Source organism: Larus michahellis, chromosome 3 (genome assembly GCF_964199755.1).
Source record: "Larus michahellis chromosome 3, bLarMic1.1, whole genome shotgun sequence".
NCBI classification, from domain to species: Eukaryota; Metazoa; Chordata; class Aves; order Charadriiformes; family Laridae; genus Larus; species Larus michahellis.
The window spans coordinates 64,938,360-64,953,507 of NC_133898.1; the positions used below are offsets into that span (position 1 = coordinate 64,938,360).

General features: G+C 37.9%; 1 protein-coding gene across 1 annotated transcript in view; it reads left to right on the top strand.

Moving 5' to 3' along the window:
* The first annotated feature begins 1,245 nt into the window (after window positions 1–1,245).
* The window catches only part of SYTL3 (synaptotagmin like 3), a 30,519-nt gene continuing 16,616 nt past the window's right edge, over window positions 1,246–15,148 (top strand). Inside the window, exons 1-7 of the mRNA XM_074580522.1 lie at window positions 1,246–1,494; window positions 2,839–3,054; window positions 6,706–6,770; window positions 9,092–9,143; window positions 10,512–10,584; window positions 11,550–11,622; window positions 14,998–15,122. Of these exons, the coding sequence (XP_074436623.1) occupies window positions 1,385–1,494; window positions 2,839–3,054; window positions 6,706–6,770; window positions 9,092–9,143; window positions 10,512–10,584; window positions 11,550–11,622; window positions 14,998–15,122 (714 nt within the window). The 5' untranslated portion in view covers window positions 1,246–1,384. The remainder of the gene's footprint in view (window positions 1,495–2,838; window positions 3,055–6,705; window positions 6,771–9,091; window positions 9,144–10,511; window positions 10,585–11,549; window positions 11,623–14,997; window positions 15,123–15,148) is intronic.

A 15,148-nucleotide genomic window follows, 5' to 3' on the forward strand; every position in this document is an offset into this window, starting at 1 on the left:
GTAACTGCTTTGGGAAAGATTTACCCTTCTGTCCTAGTGTCTAGAGCTTCTGTCTAGAGGCTAGCTGTATGTATTTAGTTCAGATTAAGTTGGAAACACTTGAACCAGTTTTCATATACACGTCTCTAATATTTGGTGTACCGTAAGTGGAACTCTCTTACCTTTCTTGTAATACACACTAGACACTAGGCAGTAGTATTAAAACTGAATATGGTGTGTAAGGTGAATTAGATTGAATAATAATTTTCTGGTTTGCTGCAAAGTATATTAAAATTATTTTCTATTTTAGTGGAAGTTTTACAAAAGTGAAGGTCACAGAATATACCCAAAACACAGTTGTGATTCTGTTTTAATTTCATACTTCTTGTATATTTGTACATTAATATCATCAGTTTGGGGCAAAAATTTTTAGTGCATTGAGCTGGAAATAATATATATCTTTAATGTTTGTGTGTATTAACAAAGGTGATAGCATTACTGGGTATTAAACCATTTATCAAGACTTAACAGACATAGGCAATTGATAGAAGTGACTCTTAGAGAGCATCTTCCCCTCTTTCCTCTTAGGCTTCTGATGTTTTGTCTTTTCAGTAAGATTAGATTAGAAAGGGGCACTTCTGTCTCAACCAGTGTGACTTTTCCAATCATGGGACCTGTAGGCCTGTGTTCAAAACTAACTTAAGCTTCTTTATTGGTTGTTTTACATTGACTGTACAGAAAATGTGATGGTACATGGCTGAGTGTTAATGGACAATATGGTGAGACCGTCTGAAGAACATGACTGTCTTAAAACCTCTCCTCTATCTGAATTAGTGCATGAAAAGTCTGAGTATAGGAAAATGTGGTCTTCACATACTGTTTGAAATGTCTTGAAGAGGTGAGGAGAAGAGATAATAACATGTATTCTTTTTTTCCCTAGGCCTGAAAATCCCAAGTCTACAAGATCAAATAAAACACACACCCCACAAGCCCCCACCCCTGCTCCTTTATGCCATCTCTTAGTGAATTGTCTCTCCATCTGGTGACAATTAAGCCCTATCTGGGACCTTGCTGCAAGGTCTCATCTCTTTTGGAACCACTCTCAGCAAAAGAAGAAAAGAACAAGAAGTTCTTTCATGTGAAAAAGACAAGACTGCAGTGACCTTGCTAACTGTTCATATTCCCTGGGTAGCAGAGACACTTAAATGATGACTTGTGTGAGGACAGACACGGTTATTTTTCTCTTCAAGTATATGACACAGTGAAACATATCACCAATCAAGTCAGAGCACAGGCACTTAGGACACACTCAGACCACATTATACTCTATAGAGTAGTATCCATTGTTCTGGATGTAGTAGGACCATAGGACAGGAGTCTACAAAACAAGTGAAGGTTGGTGAACATGGCCTGTGAATTTAATCTGAACTTCCTTAAGGGACTGGAGCGAGAGGCTGTTCTGGAAGTCCTGTACCGTGACCAGATGGTGAGAAAAACAGAGGAGGAAAGAATAAGGTATCTGCCGTTCCCCTATTCCTGTATTTCTGTTCCTTTTTTCTCAGAAGTATTCTTCTTCCTCTTTGCTGTCCTTCCAAATGTATTCCTTTTTTTTTTTTAACTTCTTGTTAGCTGTTGCCTTTTTATTCTTTGTGAAAACTAAGGGTTATCCAGAGCTTCTTGGATTTACTATTACTAATGACTAATCTACAGTAAAGATGAGCAAATACTGGTCAGTGAATAATCTACTTGATGAATTTTACTTCTAGCCTTCATAGAAAGTTCAGCTGCTGCCTGTATTTTTCCTATGAAGAATTTATGGCATTCTCATCGTGTTCCTATGTATGCCTATAAAGTTCTGGTAACGCAGAACATGTTTGGGTCTTTGGCTGGCTCATGTAACTTATGTTGTGCCAAAACTGGAGTTAAGAATCATTGGATACCTCTTCATTTTGCTGAATCTGTCACTGTCCCTTCTCACATACAACAGGTAGCAAGTGCGCCACACTGCCTTGGAGGTTGTTGCTAGTGTTAATAGGTGTCATTCATTAGGAAAAGGATTCTATTTAATTATCTCTGAGTGTGTCAGTTGTGAAGGATAAGGGATAATCCTCCAGCATTTTATTTGCTTTGTATCAGGGCTAAGGCAAGGATTTCCTTGCAGCTTGTACCCTGCTTTGTCACATTGTAAAACAGGGTATTTGTGTTGCTAAATTAGAAATTTTCAGTCTCTTAAATGTCGAAACTTAAACTTTGTTTACAGCAAACATTTATGTAGGTATTCCTGGACATATTAAATGAGTGTGAAAAGTATGTTAAGGGTTATAAAGAAAGTCCAAATGGGTCAGAAAATCCCTGACAACTGTTGATGAGGTAGCGAACAATTAAAAACATAGATCTTGATTATTGGCATGTGTAATGGAAGCAAAGTTAATGAAAGGGAGAGGCTTTGATATTTTGGTCTGATATGGTTTTTATTTAACTTTCAGATGATGCATTTGTTATGGTTATTCTTACTTGATAGGGGGTTTGATTCTTGGATAAATAAGATAAAAAACATCATCAAATGAAAGAGAGCACCATAAAGTCTCAGGTTTTGTATGTGAATATATAATCACTTGCACACACAATTGCGGTGCCCTGCCCTGGGCATGCATAACTGACATGAACAGAACCCCATTTGTACTAGACGGTTATTCTGTATGCACAGTTGTTGTTGTGTATACAGTCACAGTGCAAAAATGCTGTGTGTAGACACTTTCAGACAGTGCTCAGGTGAGGTCAAACTTGTGACTTACATGAGGGTTTTGGTCTATTTTATCTTTTTTTCCTTTTTTTTTTTTTTTTAACCTGGGGGATTAGAAAACTGAACCTGCAGCTGCAGCAGCTTCGGTGGAAAGGGGCAAGAAATGTAAGCCATGAATACCAGGAGAGATGTTGCGCTCGCTGTCAGAAATCACTGGGGTTATTGATGAACAGAGGCGCAGTATGCAACGGGTGCAGTCATCGAGTGTGCTCTGAATGCCGTGTCTGCCTGAATCCCTGCCTTTGGAAATGCACTGTTTGTTATGCTCACGGGTAAGAAATTTTACTGGTTTGGGTAAGTGCTGCTTTACAATAGTTATCCAGTGAATACACGCTGGTTTTGTGTGTATCTGTTGCTTAAACTATTAATGAAACAAAGCCTCTGGCACAATAAAAATGTTGGATGAAGTCCTGGTAGCAATGAAATTGATGGGAATTTTATGTTCTACTTCATGTAGTCAGAATTTCCCTTCCTGTATTTAGCAAAATGGATCTTCAAGGTAAGTCAGAGTGACAAAAATGATAACGGGAAAGCTAACAGTTGTTAGTTTCTGAATTGTAGATAGAACTCCTTCCCCTGACTCCATATGGAACCAGTGCATCACAACAAGTTGCTGAAGGTGCTGTGGTTTTGGTTAGTATAGCCAATTTCTTGTCAATTTCCTAATCATGAGGTTTTTGCCTCATACTATAGGAGTGAGGAACCTGGATTGATGAATAATTTGAAGTCATGTTTTTTATATATTTAAAAAGCAAAAAGCTTTAATAACATTATCAGGAATTGTTTAAATGAGGTCAGAAATCAAAATTTATTTACTTTTAGTTGTTTTCTTCTTTTACTGTGTCACCTTGCTTTTTTTCGTTTTCCAGGAAATGGGAAACAATCTTTTACTGTATTGGTACAATTTTTACATCAAAAGATTCCATCATAGTCTCTCCTATTTATCGGAATCTTTCTAAACCAAATTGGTGAAAAATAATATTATGTAGGCAAAGAAAGACAGTTTTGAAAATGAATCAAGAGCTCTGCTGGATGATATATATCCCTGTACAAAGGGTGAGGATTTGGATTAAATTTTACTTTATGCCAACACAAGATTAACGCACCACTTCACTCCCTCTTAAGATGCCAAAATGAGATTTAAATAATGCCTGAGAAATGTAAGGCAAGGTATTGGGCTTAACCTAAATGATTTTCTACTACTAGTTTGAAGTTTCTATAGTTTGGAAGAGACTATAAACTATCACTAAAAATCTGTTCTCCAAATCCTCAGTTTATTTTGTGATTTATACATAAAATAGACAGATTAGCTCCGTCTATATTTGATACAAAGCAGTTACTAAATTTTGATGCATATATTTCCCTATCTTGTGCTTCACACTGTAAGCACTAAAAGGAAAGGTTAAAAAATTAACTTTCAGTATTCCCCCCTAGATACCTCCCTCCACTTCCTCCTCTTTTACATTAGTCTCCAGTTATTTTGTGGCCACAGTGGAAATCCCCTAACGGAGTAGCTAGTTGTTAAGCTGCCTTGTATAGTGCTGCACACCCTTAATTATTTCATAAGCTTGTCCAGATATTTTATGGTAAAACCAGGAAAGCATTATTTAAAAGAAATAAAAGACATTTTTACTTTTTCTTGAGGAAATTACTTTTTTTGTCTTGCCAATATAGAGGAATTCTTCAGCTGTCATTGATGTTGTCTTTATAGCAGAGAGACAGCATGTTTGATCTGGTTTAGTCGCGATGCAAAGTCCATTAAAATAGGTCAGACTTCTTCCGTTCCCTTCAGCGAGCTTTTCATCAAGGCTGCAAATGTGAAGAAGGGTAGGGAGCGCAGCAGTGTGGTAAACGTTACTCGGTGCATTTTGTTTACCCCAGTGAGGGGAAAAATAGGATGACTAAGAAATGTAAGAGCTTATTTTCAAGTCCAGAGCAACCACAATTTTGAGATTTGGTTACCAGTAGCGTATTTTTTTCCTCAACAAAACATTATCAGCAGCAGCACTAGGAGAGTCTCACGTAGACACTAGGGTCATATTTGTAACGAACATGCTTAAGTGCCTCAGTGGAAGAACTGGGATAGGTGAATGTTTGTTGTTTACAAAATAAGAAATTTAAAAAGACTTGTGAACTGACAAAGTTTGTATTCCTCACATGGAAGAGGCATCTCTTATGTGAATGGAGTTGGTATAGTGTGTTTTTTAAAGGAGTGTTTTCTTCTAGGTGTTTAGACAGACATTTGGTTTGAAGGTTAGCTTATTTTACTTGACAAGGATAGTTGTTTGTCAGCTTCGTTGTCATACTTTTGCTCATAGCTTAGCTTAATACACTCTTTAGCCTGAAAAAAAAAAAAAAAAAGAAAAAAAAAAGTGTATTTCCAGATCTCCAGATCTTTTTTCATCTTGTTAGTGGTCTCATCATCACATGAGCCTGTGCAGAACTGGAGATTAAACTCTGGCATGATAACCATGGGTAGTGTGAAGAACATAAGGGGAAGGCTGGAGATGAGAACTGAGGCACTACCAATGCAGAGCCCTTGAAGATCTAGTGCAGCCAAAGATTTCAGACATTTATTAGTTAATAGGTCTCTGCCCAAAGTAAATAAGTATCCCGTCTCAAAGTTATTTTAACCTAATTTTCAAACTCCTCTGTGTTCAGTTCTGCTCAAGGATCAATGGTTAGGCATGAAAATAAATAGTGTGATCTACACAGGTAGTGAATTTTTTTTAATATTCTGCATTGCTACTTACAAAGGTATATTTTAAATGCCTTAAAATCGAGCCACAGAAAAAACAAACAGCATGCTATCTGTAGTTTGTCTGTCTTACCATAGAGTAAGGTGAGGTGTGAAATGGCAGACCCAGGGGTTTTGTTGCGTGGCCTTTGGTGGATATCAGCATAGCTCTTGTGTTTAGAGATTTTTCTTTCTTAAGGAGGCAAGCCTTACATGAATTTACTGTCTCTATGTTGTTGCCATTTGCAAGCAAGTTTGGCAGTGGGAATGGTAATAAAGAGATTAATTTCATAGAAGGAAAACGAACTACTGGGTAGAGAAGGAAGTTTATCGGTGCCTGCACTGAGGAAATTTTTGCAGTGGGACTTCATCCTATAATAAGCATCAGAAAATCCACAAGGAACAGAGATATTATACATGCCCTAAAAATTAGTAAAACATTTAGATGAGAATTTGGAACCTGAAGACTCCAGAGAATCTTCTCCTCAGTTGGAGAATTTTTTGCCTCTTTAATAACGGATGAGTTCAGATTGCAGACTTCATGTAATTCAGTTGGCAACAACAAAACGCAAGAGTCAAATCTGCTGAAAATCTGCCCTTGACAGAGCTATTTAGTCTGATATCATTTTATACTTGTTAATCATTACTTTTCTCATCCTGTGATCCAGGTGCCTGTGTATGACATGGACATCATTGATGTTAACCTCCACAAAATGGAGACAGATGGGCCATGAAGCTATCACACTATCAGGGTTGTGGAGCTCAGTGTTCCCTGGTAGCCATCCCAAGTTCTGCTTGGGAGCGTATCCACTATCACTGACTTTCCCTGCTTCTCAGAGTAGGCTGCAGCTGTAAGCAGTGGTGTCAGCAGAAGTGCCTGGGGCTGTTACACAGGTTGGTTGTATAAACTGGAATGGACCCAGAACTCCTGGCTTCAGAGCAATGCCGAGAGCAGTATATATTGTTTTCCATGGGCATTCCTACATAGCAAAAAGGAAAAAAAATAATGGAGGGGAGGAATCCTTTGCTTACAGACCCACAGCAAAATCGGTCGATAGAGCGAGCAGTCATGAAATCCTAGTTTTATGGCAGGATTAAGAAGGATTGTTGGATTGCTAAATGGTTATCAAACACTTGAAATGCACTTTGGAAAAGTTGATTCAAATGTCTTTTGCCTGTTTTTCAGAGATGTTAAAGTAAAGGCTGGTGAATGGTTCTTTGAGGAGCGAGCAAAGAAATATCCAGGTGAAGGTAATTGCTGGAACAGACCATAAACTGCTGTGTAATGTGTAGTCCTCCAAGTGAAACACAGAATGTAGTCTGCCACTGTATTTAATGTTTCTTCCACTTGGTGAGAGATTTGTCAGAAATTATCATGCAGTGCGTTTGTCTATGCACTAAATAAAACATGAACATAACCTAGCAGAATGTGTTTAAAAGTATAATTTATTTTTTATGAGTAATAAGAATAAGAAAATTGCTGGTCATATCAATTTGAATTAATGAGCGTGTAAGGCTTCTAAGAAATACAATGACATGAAATAAACATAGAAATGTTAAAATACATGTGCAGGAAGGAAATGATCTGGCATCCATGGTTTGTCGAAGTTAAAACTTAAGTTGTTTTCACTGAGAAAACTCTAAAGCTTAAAAAAATGACAGAATGGAATAAAGACAAACGTGTATAGCTATAAATCAACAGTGAGCTAAATGCTTTCTGTTTCTTTACTTTCAGCCAGCTGCGGCATTGCCTTGTGTTCAGTCTTTTCAGTGCAATTAAAAATACAAAACCGTAAAAGAAGTTACAGATGATGTGGATGGATTGCCCTATGGGCAATGTGTTTCACCGGTGAAGGGGCTGTTAGTCTTCGTTTTCACCTACAATGACTAATAAGGTGGAGAGGATTTCCTTCCTCTTTCCCATGAAGCAACAGTTCAGATAGGCAACTATTTCACTTTGTGCCTGACTGTAGCTAAATGTTAGTTTCATTTCCAGTATCTGCATGGTATCTAGATTTAAAAATAGCTGGTAAAAAGGAATGCACTGTAGCTGTTGTTCTCAGGCACCGAATCTGATATTGCAAGATACTAACTGTCCCTCTTTTCAGTAAAATGAGTTCTCACCTTGCATTGTCAAAGCTTTGTGGGTGCTTGAAGCGTTTTGCTGAATTAGTCTAACAGTAATAATGTTGAAGTCACAAAGATCTAAAGGATATATAGATTATAAGCCTGCAGGGAAGAATATGTTTTGTTCAGTTCCTTTGATTAGACCAACAGATATGATTAAAGGGGTTAAAAAATGGCAGACTTTTAAAACAGCAGCCGCAGTGGTTATGTATCCTTCAAGCTCGGAGACACAGTGCCCTCTTCTGGTTTGAGAATATAACACAAGTGAAGTATTCACTGTAAAGTAAGTTTAACTGAAAACGTACACATTACAGTGAAGTTTTCTCATGTTGCAGAGTAAAAAAAAAAAGTTGCATCAATATGCTTTTCATTAATTTTGTATAGCTTATACATAAAGGAAAAAATACTATTTTCATAAAAGTGGTAGATTGTCTTACTGACTAATAAACTAAAAATCTAAGAAATCATATAATGCTGCAATAAATCAAGATACCAAATATTAATTAGTAATAGCAGAGCATTAAGTCTGGAGTTCTGATTGAAATTTGTAACATCAAAAAAAGATTATTATTTCTACCACCACCAAGATCTGCTACTTATATGTAAGTAAAATGTTATAATTAATAACATCTTCAGCAAAGCATAGATCCCATGCTGCTTTCTGTATTAGGAATGATTAGTGGCTAAAGCCACTCCAGGCATTTTCAGTTGGCCATTTGTTACTTGCATCTAGCCCTTCTTCCTGTTGGCACTCACTCAGGAGCAAACTGCATTTTTATGAGTCTTCATTGTTCGTGCCTGGTGGAGCGATTGCTCCTTGGTGTTCTTTACATCATGTGTCTGCTCACCTGAGGAACGTGACGTGGTTGAGGTTTCCCCACAGGGATGGCCCTAGCAAAGGGTTTTGCTCCTGGTTGTGAGCTAGTCATGTGTTTTCATGTCTGTTCAGGTCTCTAGTAGGAAAAGTGAAAAGAATTTTTCATAAGATGCAAGAGATGACCATGTGCCTGCTCTTGTACGCATTTTCAAGCTCTCCATAGTGTTTGACTTTTATGGTTGAAGTATTTAGTGCAGTAGGCCCAGGCACTACCTACCTTCTGGACCTCAGGAGGCTGAGAGCACTTAGTAACCTCTAGGAAAGGGCCTGTTAGCATCCGTACATGGTTGTCCTCAGCATTTGTGAAGAGCTCATCTGAACGTGTCACCTGCGAGAGGTGAAGATGAAATCATGATGGTGTTTGTGATACAGGAGAGACTTGTGTGTTGCTTGGCTTGTATGCGGATACATCCGTGGGGATTGATTTCATTCCTGGCTTGCATGTGCATGAGCTTCTGTAAACACAGGCCAGTTCCTGAAAAGGCACTGATTTTAAAATGTATTATACAGGTGTAACTGCTGTTGTTGCTAAATGACCTTTGGGTGTTATTTTATTTCTCCTTCACAGGCAGACATGAAACAGTTGGTGCAAAGCTCTTGAAATCTTATCAGAAACTGAGGTAAGACTCATAAAAGGACAAATGGTCCTAGGACACCGAGACTTTGTATAGGCCATATATTGTGTGTTATAAACCAGCCAGCAGACAGTATTTTTTTATTATGAAAAACAAATTTAAATATTTCTGGAGTACAGATGATAAAAGCATAGAAGAAAATGCCACTTCTGTCTCTCGGCAATCCATAGAAAGAGTCTCAAGTACAAAAAAGAGTACTATGTTTAGAGTAATAGTTTCTTATTTTTTTGAAGGAATATGCGTTATTTTTGTTATATCTGTGTATTTTTTTTGCATACCTCTTCACACCGTTGTCTTTCAAATTTACACACTACTTGTAAATGGTCAGAGATTAGGATTATTTACTAGGTGTAATAGCAATAGCATTATTTGCTCAATGGGAGATGTTGCTGATTTGATTGGTTTGGAATAAATAATAGACAAGAAGCTCTGTATGCTGTAAAACGTGCTCACTTATCAAAACTTAAAACAAGTAAAAAATCCAGTTTACACTGAATAAATACTTTGACTTGAGGCCTAAGCATGCCCATACTGAAGTTATTATCAGTGATATATCATGAAATAACAGTTGTCTTAAACTATATTGTATAAAAGAAACCCTCTTCCTTAAAAAAATAAAAAGTAAAATAAGATACAAAGAGGGGGCTTCAATTTTATTATAATTATCTGGTGAGGCATAGCTGCATAAGACAGAAACTTATAGTCAGCTAGATACGATCTTAACCAGGGCTACATAAGGACTTGTGTTTACCGAGATGTGGTAAAAGAGAATCAAAACGGAAGTTCACTGCCTGCCTTTAGGGTCCGTGATTGTGCCGTGATAACAGAATCAGTCAGATAATGGTCAAATTTTTTTTTCACAGACCAGGGCTATTTGCAACAGATGAAATGGCTGGAATGCTGTGAAGGGGCTCTAACAGCTCTAGGCCCAGGCAAGGAAGGATCCTTTTAGTATTGTAAATAAAGATGACTGTTTTCTGAAAACATCCCTGAAACTGAGAATGAGGTGTGTTACACAGGAATTGTGGTTTAACACTTGGGACACAGATTGTAATATTGCCAGCCATATAGAAATCTGGGAAGCCTGTCCTAAATTAGGTCTTCGGGATTGTTTTAAATTAGTAATTCTGCCTAGAGCAACCCAAGATTGAGAAGATAGAAAGGTGGTCCTAATTCTTACAGACAGGCAATAAGCCTGTGCTGCAACTCTTAAACACACAGGATCTCAACCAAGATCTTTAGGTTGCAGGAAAGACGGATAATAAAGATACTGTACATGAATATGGTTTATTTATCCATCTATTAGCATAATATATTAATTGTTGCACTCTTTATTGTCTCTTAAATTTCTAGTAAAATTTCTGTCGTACCTCCAACTCCACCTCCTTTCACAGAATCCGCAGCAGGAAGCAACATGGCAGTAAATGTATGTATCTGCATAATATACACATACACGCTCCTCTTAGGGTGTCATTCGTATGAAAAGGCCAGCCACAGGAATGCAGTAAATAGCAACTGCTGTAGCATCATATTGCAATATAAATGCTGCTTTGTGTTCCTTTGTTATTTTTTTAATGCTGCATTGGTAGTAGGAGAGAAAGGCCAGACTCTATCATGAGGGATGTTTTCAATTAGTTTTCAGTTTTTGAGTTTTTTTTTTTATTAGGCAGTAGAATACTGCACCTGGTTTTTGATGCCTTGCTATGTAAGGCTGGACTGAGATCTCCTAAGCTCCCCTCCAGCCTGAAGGATCCCATGATCCTATGATACTCAATAGTCGTTTATAAAGTGATCATTCCATGCGTTACTTTCATTACTGAGTGAAAAGTGGTGAATTTGATGATTGCCTTTGCATTACAGTTTCTAGTGGACAGAATAGTAGGACATGGCTCATAACTCATTGAAATTGCACTAAATTACGATTGCAGTTCATTTTGGACTGGGACCTCAGGCCCTGGTTTTGAAGCACGTTGCAATTATGTAAACATTCTAATACGTGCTTACCTGGAGTTTGATGAAAACTCTTGATTCAGAGGCACAGGACCATCTGTAGTGGATAAGACTTTTCTACTTGAAGTATTAAATACGTTACAACAAATCAGTGATGTAATTAGTTGTATTTATGAAATTGCTATGTGATCTTTCTATAAGGAGTTCCACTTATATGTCAAAAAGTATGGAACTGAAAAGATTATTTTCCATCTTCAAGCATCAGTGTGACAGTTTCCAACCGTGTCAACATATGTCCTCAGATGCATTTGTCGATAGAAGTGAGCAAAGGGCTGCAGCCTTACCATCTGATTGTTATGTGGTCTGTAGATACGTGATCATGGAAACTTTAAAACAGCAAATATTTTGTGTTTTCTTACTTTTGGCATCTCCCATTTGCAGGAACTCAGACAGTCTAAAAGTTTTAATAAATCTGTGGAAAACTTGTTTTTGTCTCTCACAACACATATAAAAAGTAAGTAACTTTCACTGCTTTGTTATTCTAGAGTAATGTAGTCAAATGTTTCAATTTTTTGTCCAAATTGTTGGCCAAAAAGTAGTGATAAACAAAAGGTATTGAGTAATGGCTGAAATGACTAATGCCAAGACTAAGCCAACCTGAAAAATAGTACACTAAGTCTAATTTTCCTTCAGTAATCTGCTGGTTGTTTAACAAGCTGGTGATACCAACACAGAATGCCTTTTTTATAAAGAGGTGAAAAGACTGTATTTTTTAAAATATAAATTATATGTCATGTTAGCACAGAGTAATAATCACTTTCTACTGTAGTGATCTTGGTGTGATCTATCTGACTGAACCCCAACTGACCCCATCAAAGAACCTGTCATGTAGTGGAAGTAGAGTTTATTTTCATTCCCTGGCAGTTTTCAAGAGGACTTCCTTCCTCTTTCTCGGTCTATCTAGTTGTGTGGTTTTTTTCAGTGCAAACTTCTGAGCCACCCAGTCCTAACAACTTTTCTTGCATTCTGATACTTTTGGTTCCTTCCATTCACTTTACGCTGCCTGCTATTGTTTAGGGTGCAGACTGTGTATGCCCCTCTAAGGCTAACTACACTGGGGACAGCCTGTCTTTGTGAAGAACAGATTAAAGGCATCAGTGACCAGAGGAAAACAACTTCTGAGTCTCATGAAGATTACAGGGGCTTGCAGATTTGCATGTATTTGAACAACCCTTAGTGTTTTCTTACTAGCATCATCTTAGACAACACCAAATATGAGATTAAACTTGAATAAATTTGGCTTTAGTGCCTTTCTGCCTTTCCCCCTAATTCTTGTCTTAGCTCTGGTTTGGTCTTTCCTCTAACTTCTTCCACCCATCCTAAAGGCGTATTCTTCTTTAAGTACAAAAATTTAATGTTGTGTTTGTGTGAACACATACTAAATCTATGCAGACAGACAATGGCTCTCTCTCCTGAAGAGAAGTGTAGTGTAGGGTGGCATAGGATTCTTTGTTACTGGAAGCTGGTAGCTGAGACAGCACAGAATTGGATGCAAAGTAATTTATTCTGCTTTCTGTTAGTTTGAAGCCTGGTCATATCCCACAGTTACTGGTAAACACTGTCAGGACTGCAGCAAGCTAATTTAGTAGTTTGCTGCTACCAAACGGAAGGACCTACTCCTCCCACGTCTTTCTTCCCTCCCTGTTTCTGGCCTTATGCTGCCTTCACTTCACTTGAATTACCACTAGTGTCTCTCGACCCCTCTGGAAACTGATTTAGATAATTAAAAGGGCAGAACATTAACCCAGACAAAACACACAGGTACTTTTCTGCTGGTTTAGTGAGTTAAATAGGCTCAAGGTACAGTCTATATGTTGGAGACTGCACAACAGAGGGTGCTGGGCCATGTATCTAGGAGCCAGGGATTGATGAGGGAAGAGCCGTGGTTGCAGAGGGTGATGGCAGCAAGTTGTTAACTCAGTTCAGCTGTATGTGAAACCCCACTTAGGTGCTATCATCGGGTAGAACCTTTTAATTTCTGAGAAAATAACAGGCTGTTGCAGTCACCGAAGTCAATAATTAAAAAGCATAGGAAGTTTTATAGAGAGAAAAAGTTGGGCTTCTTGACTTAAGAAAACAGCTCTTTCAGGCAACATGGCCTCTTAATGAAGCCTGGTACTGTGCTGATAAATGCTTTCGGTCACGAGTGTCTAAAGTTAGTACTCTATATCTTATCTAGATAAAAATGTCCTGGTTTGCAGAGGTATTTAATACACCCAGCTCTTGTGTATTGCAGTAAATAAACCTGGAGAACCTCGTTATGTCTCTGATTCTATCACTGGAGCCAGTGTGCGTGTGTGTGTCTGAGAGCAGTGGGAACAAAGGACTAGCGCGCGCAGCACAATGCTGCCATTGTACAGTCTGCTCTTTATGCTGTTACCTCCTGTTCCAACATGGTTTGGCAGCAACAGGAGATTATAATCCAATGGTTACCATTTGGTGAATGTAAAATGAGTTGGTAGTTGCAGTTTTATTTGCAGTGCAAAATTGTCCCTTGCACTGGAGGTAGTGTCCATCTTACTGACCATTTGGGTAGAGAAGTCAAAGGAGGAATAGACAAGAAACTGAAAATATTTTTTTTTCTCACAGTAACCTGCACTGTAACCTGTTCATTTTAAGAGAGTGTGAGGCAAGCTAGTGTTTCTGCTTCTACTGCTGGTCAAGCTACTCAGATTCTATCTACTCCATTAGATCTCTCACTCCAGTCTCCTTTATGATCTCTGATCTCACTCTGTATTTTAAAAACCCGGTTTCATTTACAGTCCGAGATGACTTAATTGAGGTTGCCTATGAGTATGTCACATGATGCCTTAATGGTGTACACAGAGTACAGTAAACATCTGAGGACTGATTGCTGCTAAGAGCAAAACTAACCCAAAGTGGCTTTAAAAATCACACTTAAGCATGCCATTGTTTTTGAATACCCTAATGACATATTGTCTGCTGTCTGAGGTTCCTCCACAGAGGCTCATGTTGTGAGAGAAATATTTATTTCTTCTGTATGAATTAAACATACGATAGCTATTTCATGTACCACTTATAAGTTGTTAATTCTTCATGAGAGTCTATCTGGGATTTACAACAAAGTGTCTGCTGCTAAGCCTGCTAGTTTTCAGCTTCAGAAATCATGGATTAGTGCTGCCCTTCACTTTAAGTGAAGTTCTGACTGTACCCTGAGGAATAAGAAGCAAAAAGTGGTGCACTAAATGTCCAATTGTCCTATAGATTTATTTGACAATAAACTAGATGTTACTGAAGTGCTAATTCAATATGCTTATCCATATGAGTAATGTTATTGAAGTCAATGGGGGCTACTCATGTTCTTAAAATTGTATGTGTTTTGGGACCAGAGTATGTAATATCTCTCCTTTCATCCGTATTTTGGATAAATGTCTAAATATTTTCCAATATGCTCTGCTTTCTAATTTCCACTGTCATGTCACTTTATGTTGTTATAATGATCTTGCTTCTATCCTGAACCAAACCAAACTGCTTTATGAATCAGACTGTATATAGGAATTGTAGTAACTACTTCTGCAAGGAAACTGTATTTGATAGCATACAAGAATTCCTTGCAGCAGCTATAATGATAGGAAGCAAGGAATATAATTTCCAGTTGAAACAGCAGGAAAGATTTAGGTAGGCAAAATATAATTATACAAAATGGGACAAGCATTTACCTTCCCATCTGTTTCTTACCCTTAGGAGATCAATACTAAAATTCCAGGATGAAAATTTGAAAGCTACAAAATTAGCCTATAAATCTTGGTTTTGCAAGGATTACTTGCAACATTTGTTATAGTGACTTCTCTCTTTATTTTCACTTCAGAAATCTCTAAGTCCCAGAATGATATGGCTGACAGACGTCTCCTAACCACAGATTATGGGCAGAACATGGAAAGAAGGAAGCAAAGAAGGAGCCAGTCTGACACTGCCATCAACCTTACAAGCAGGGTATCCGTATTATTATACACAGTCTC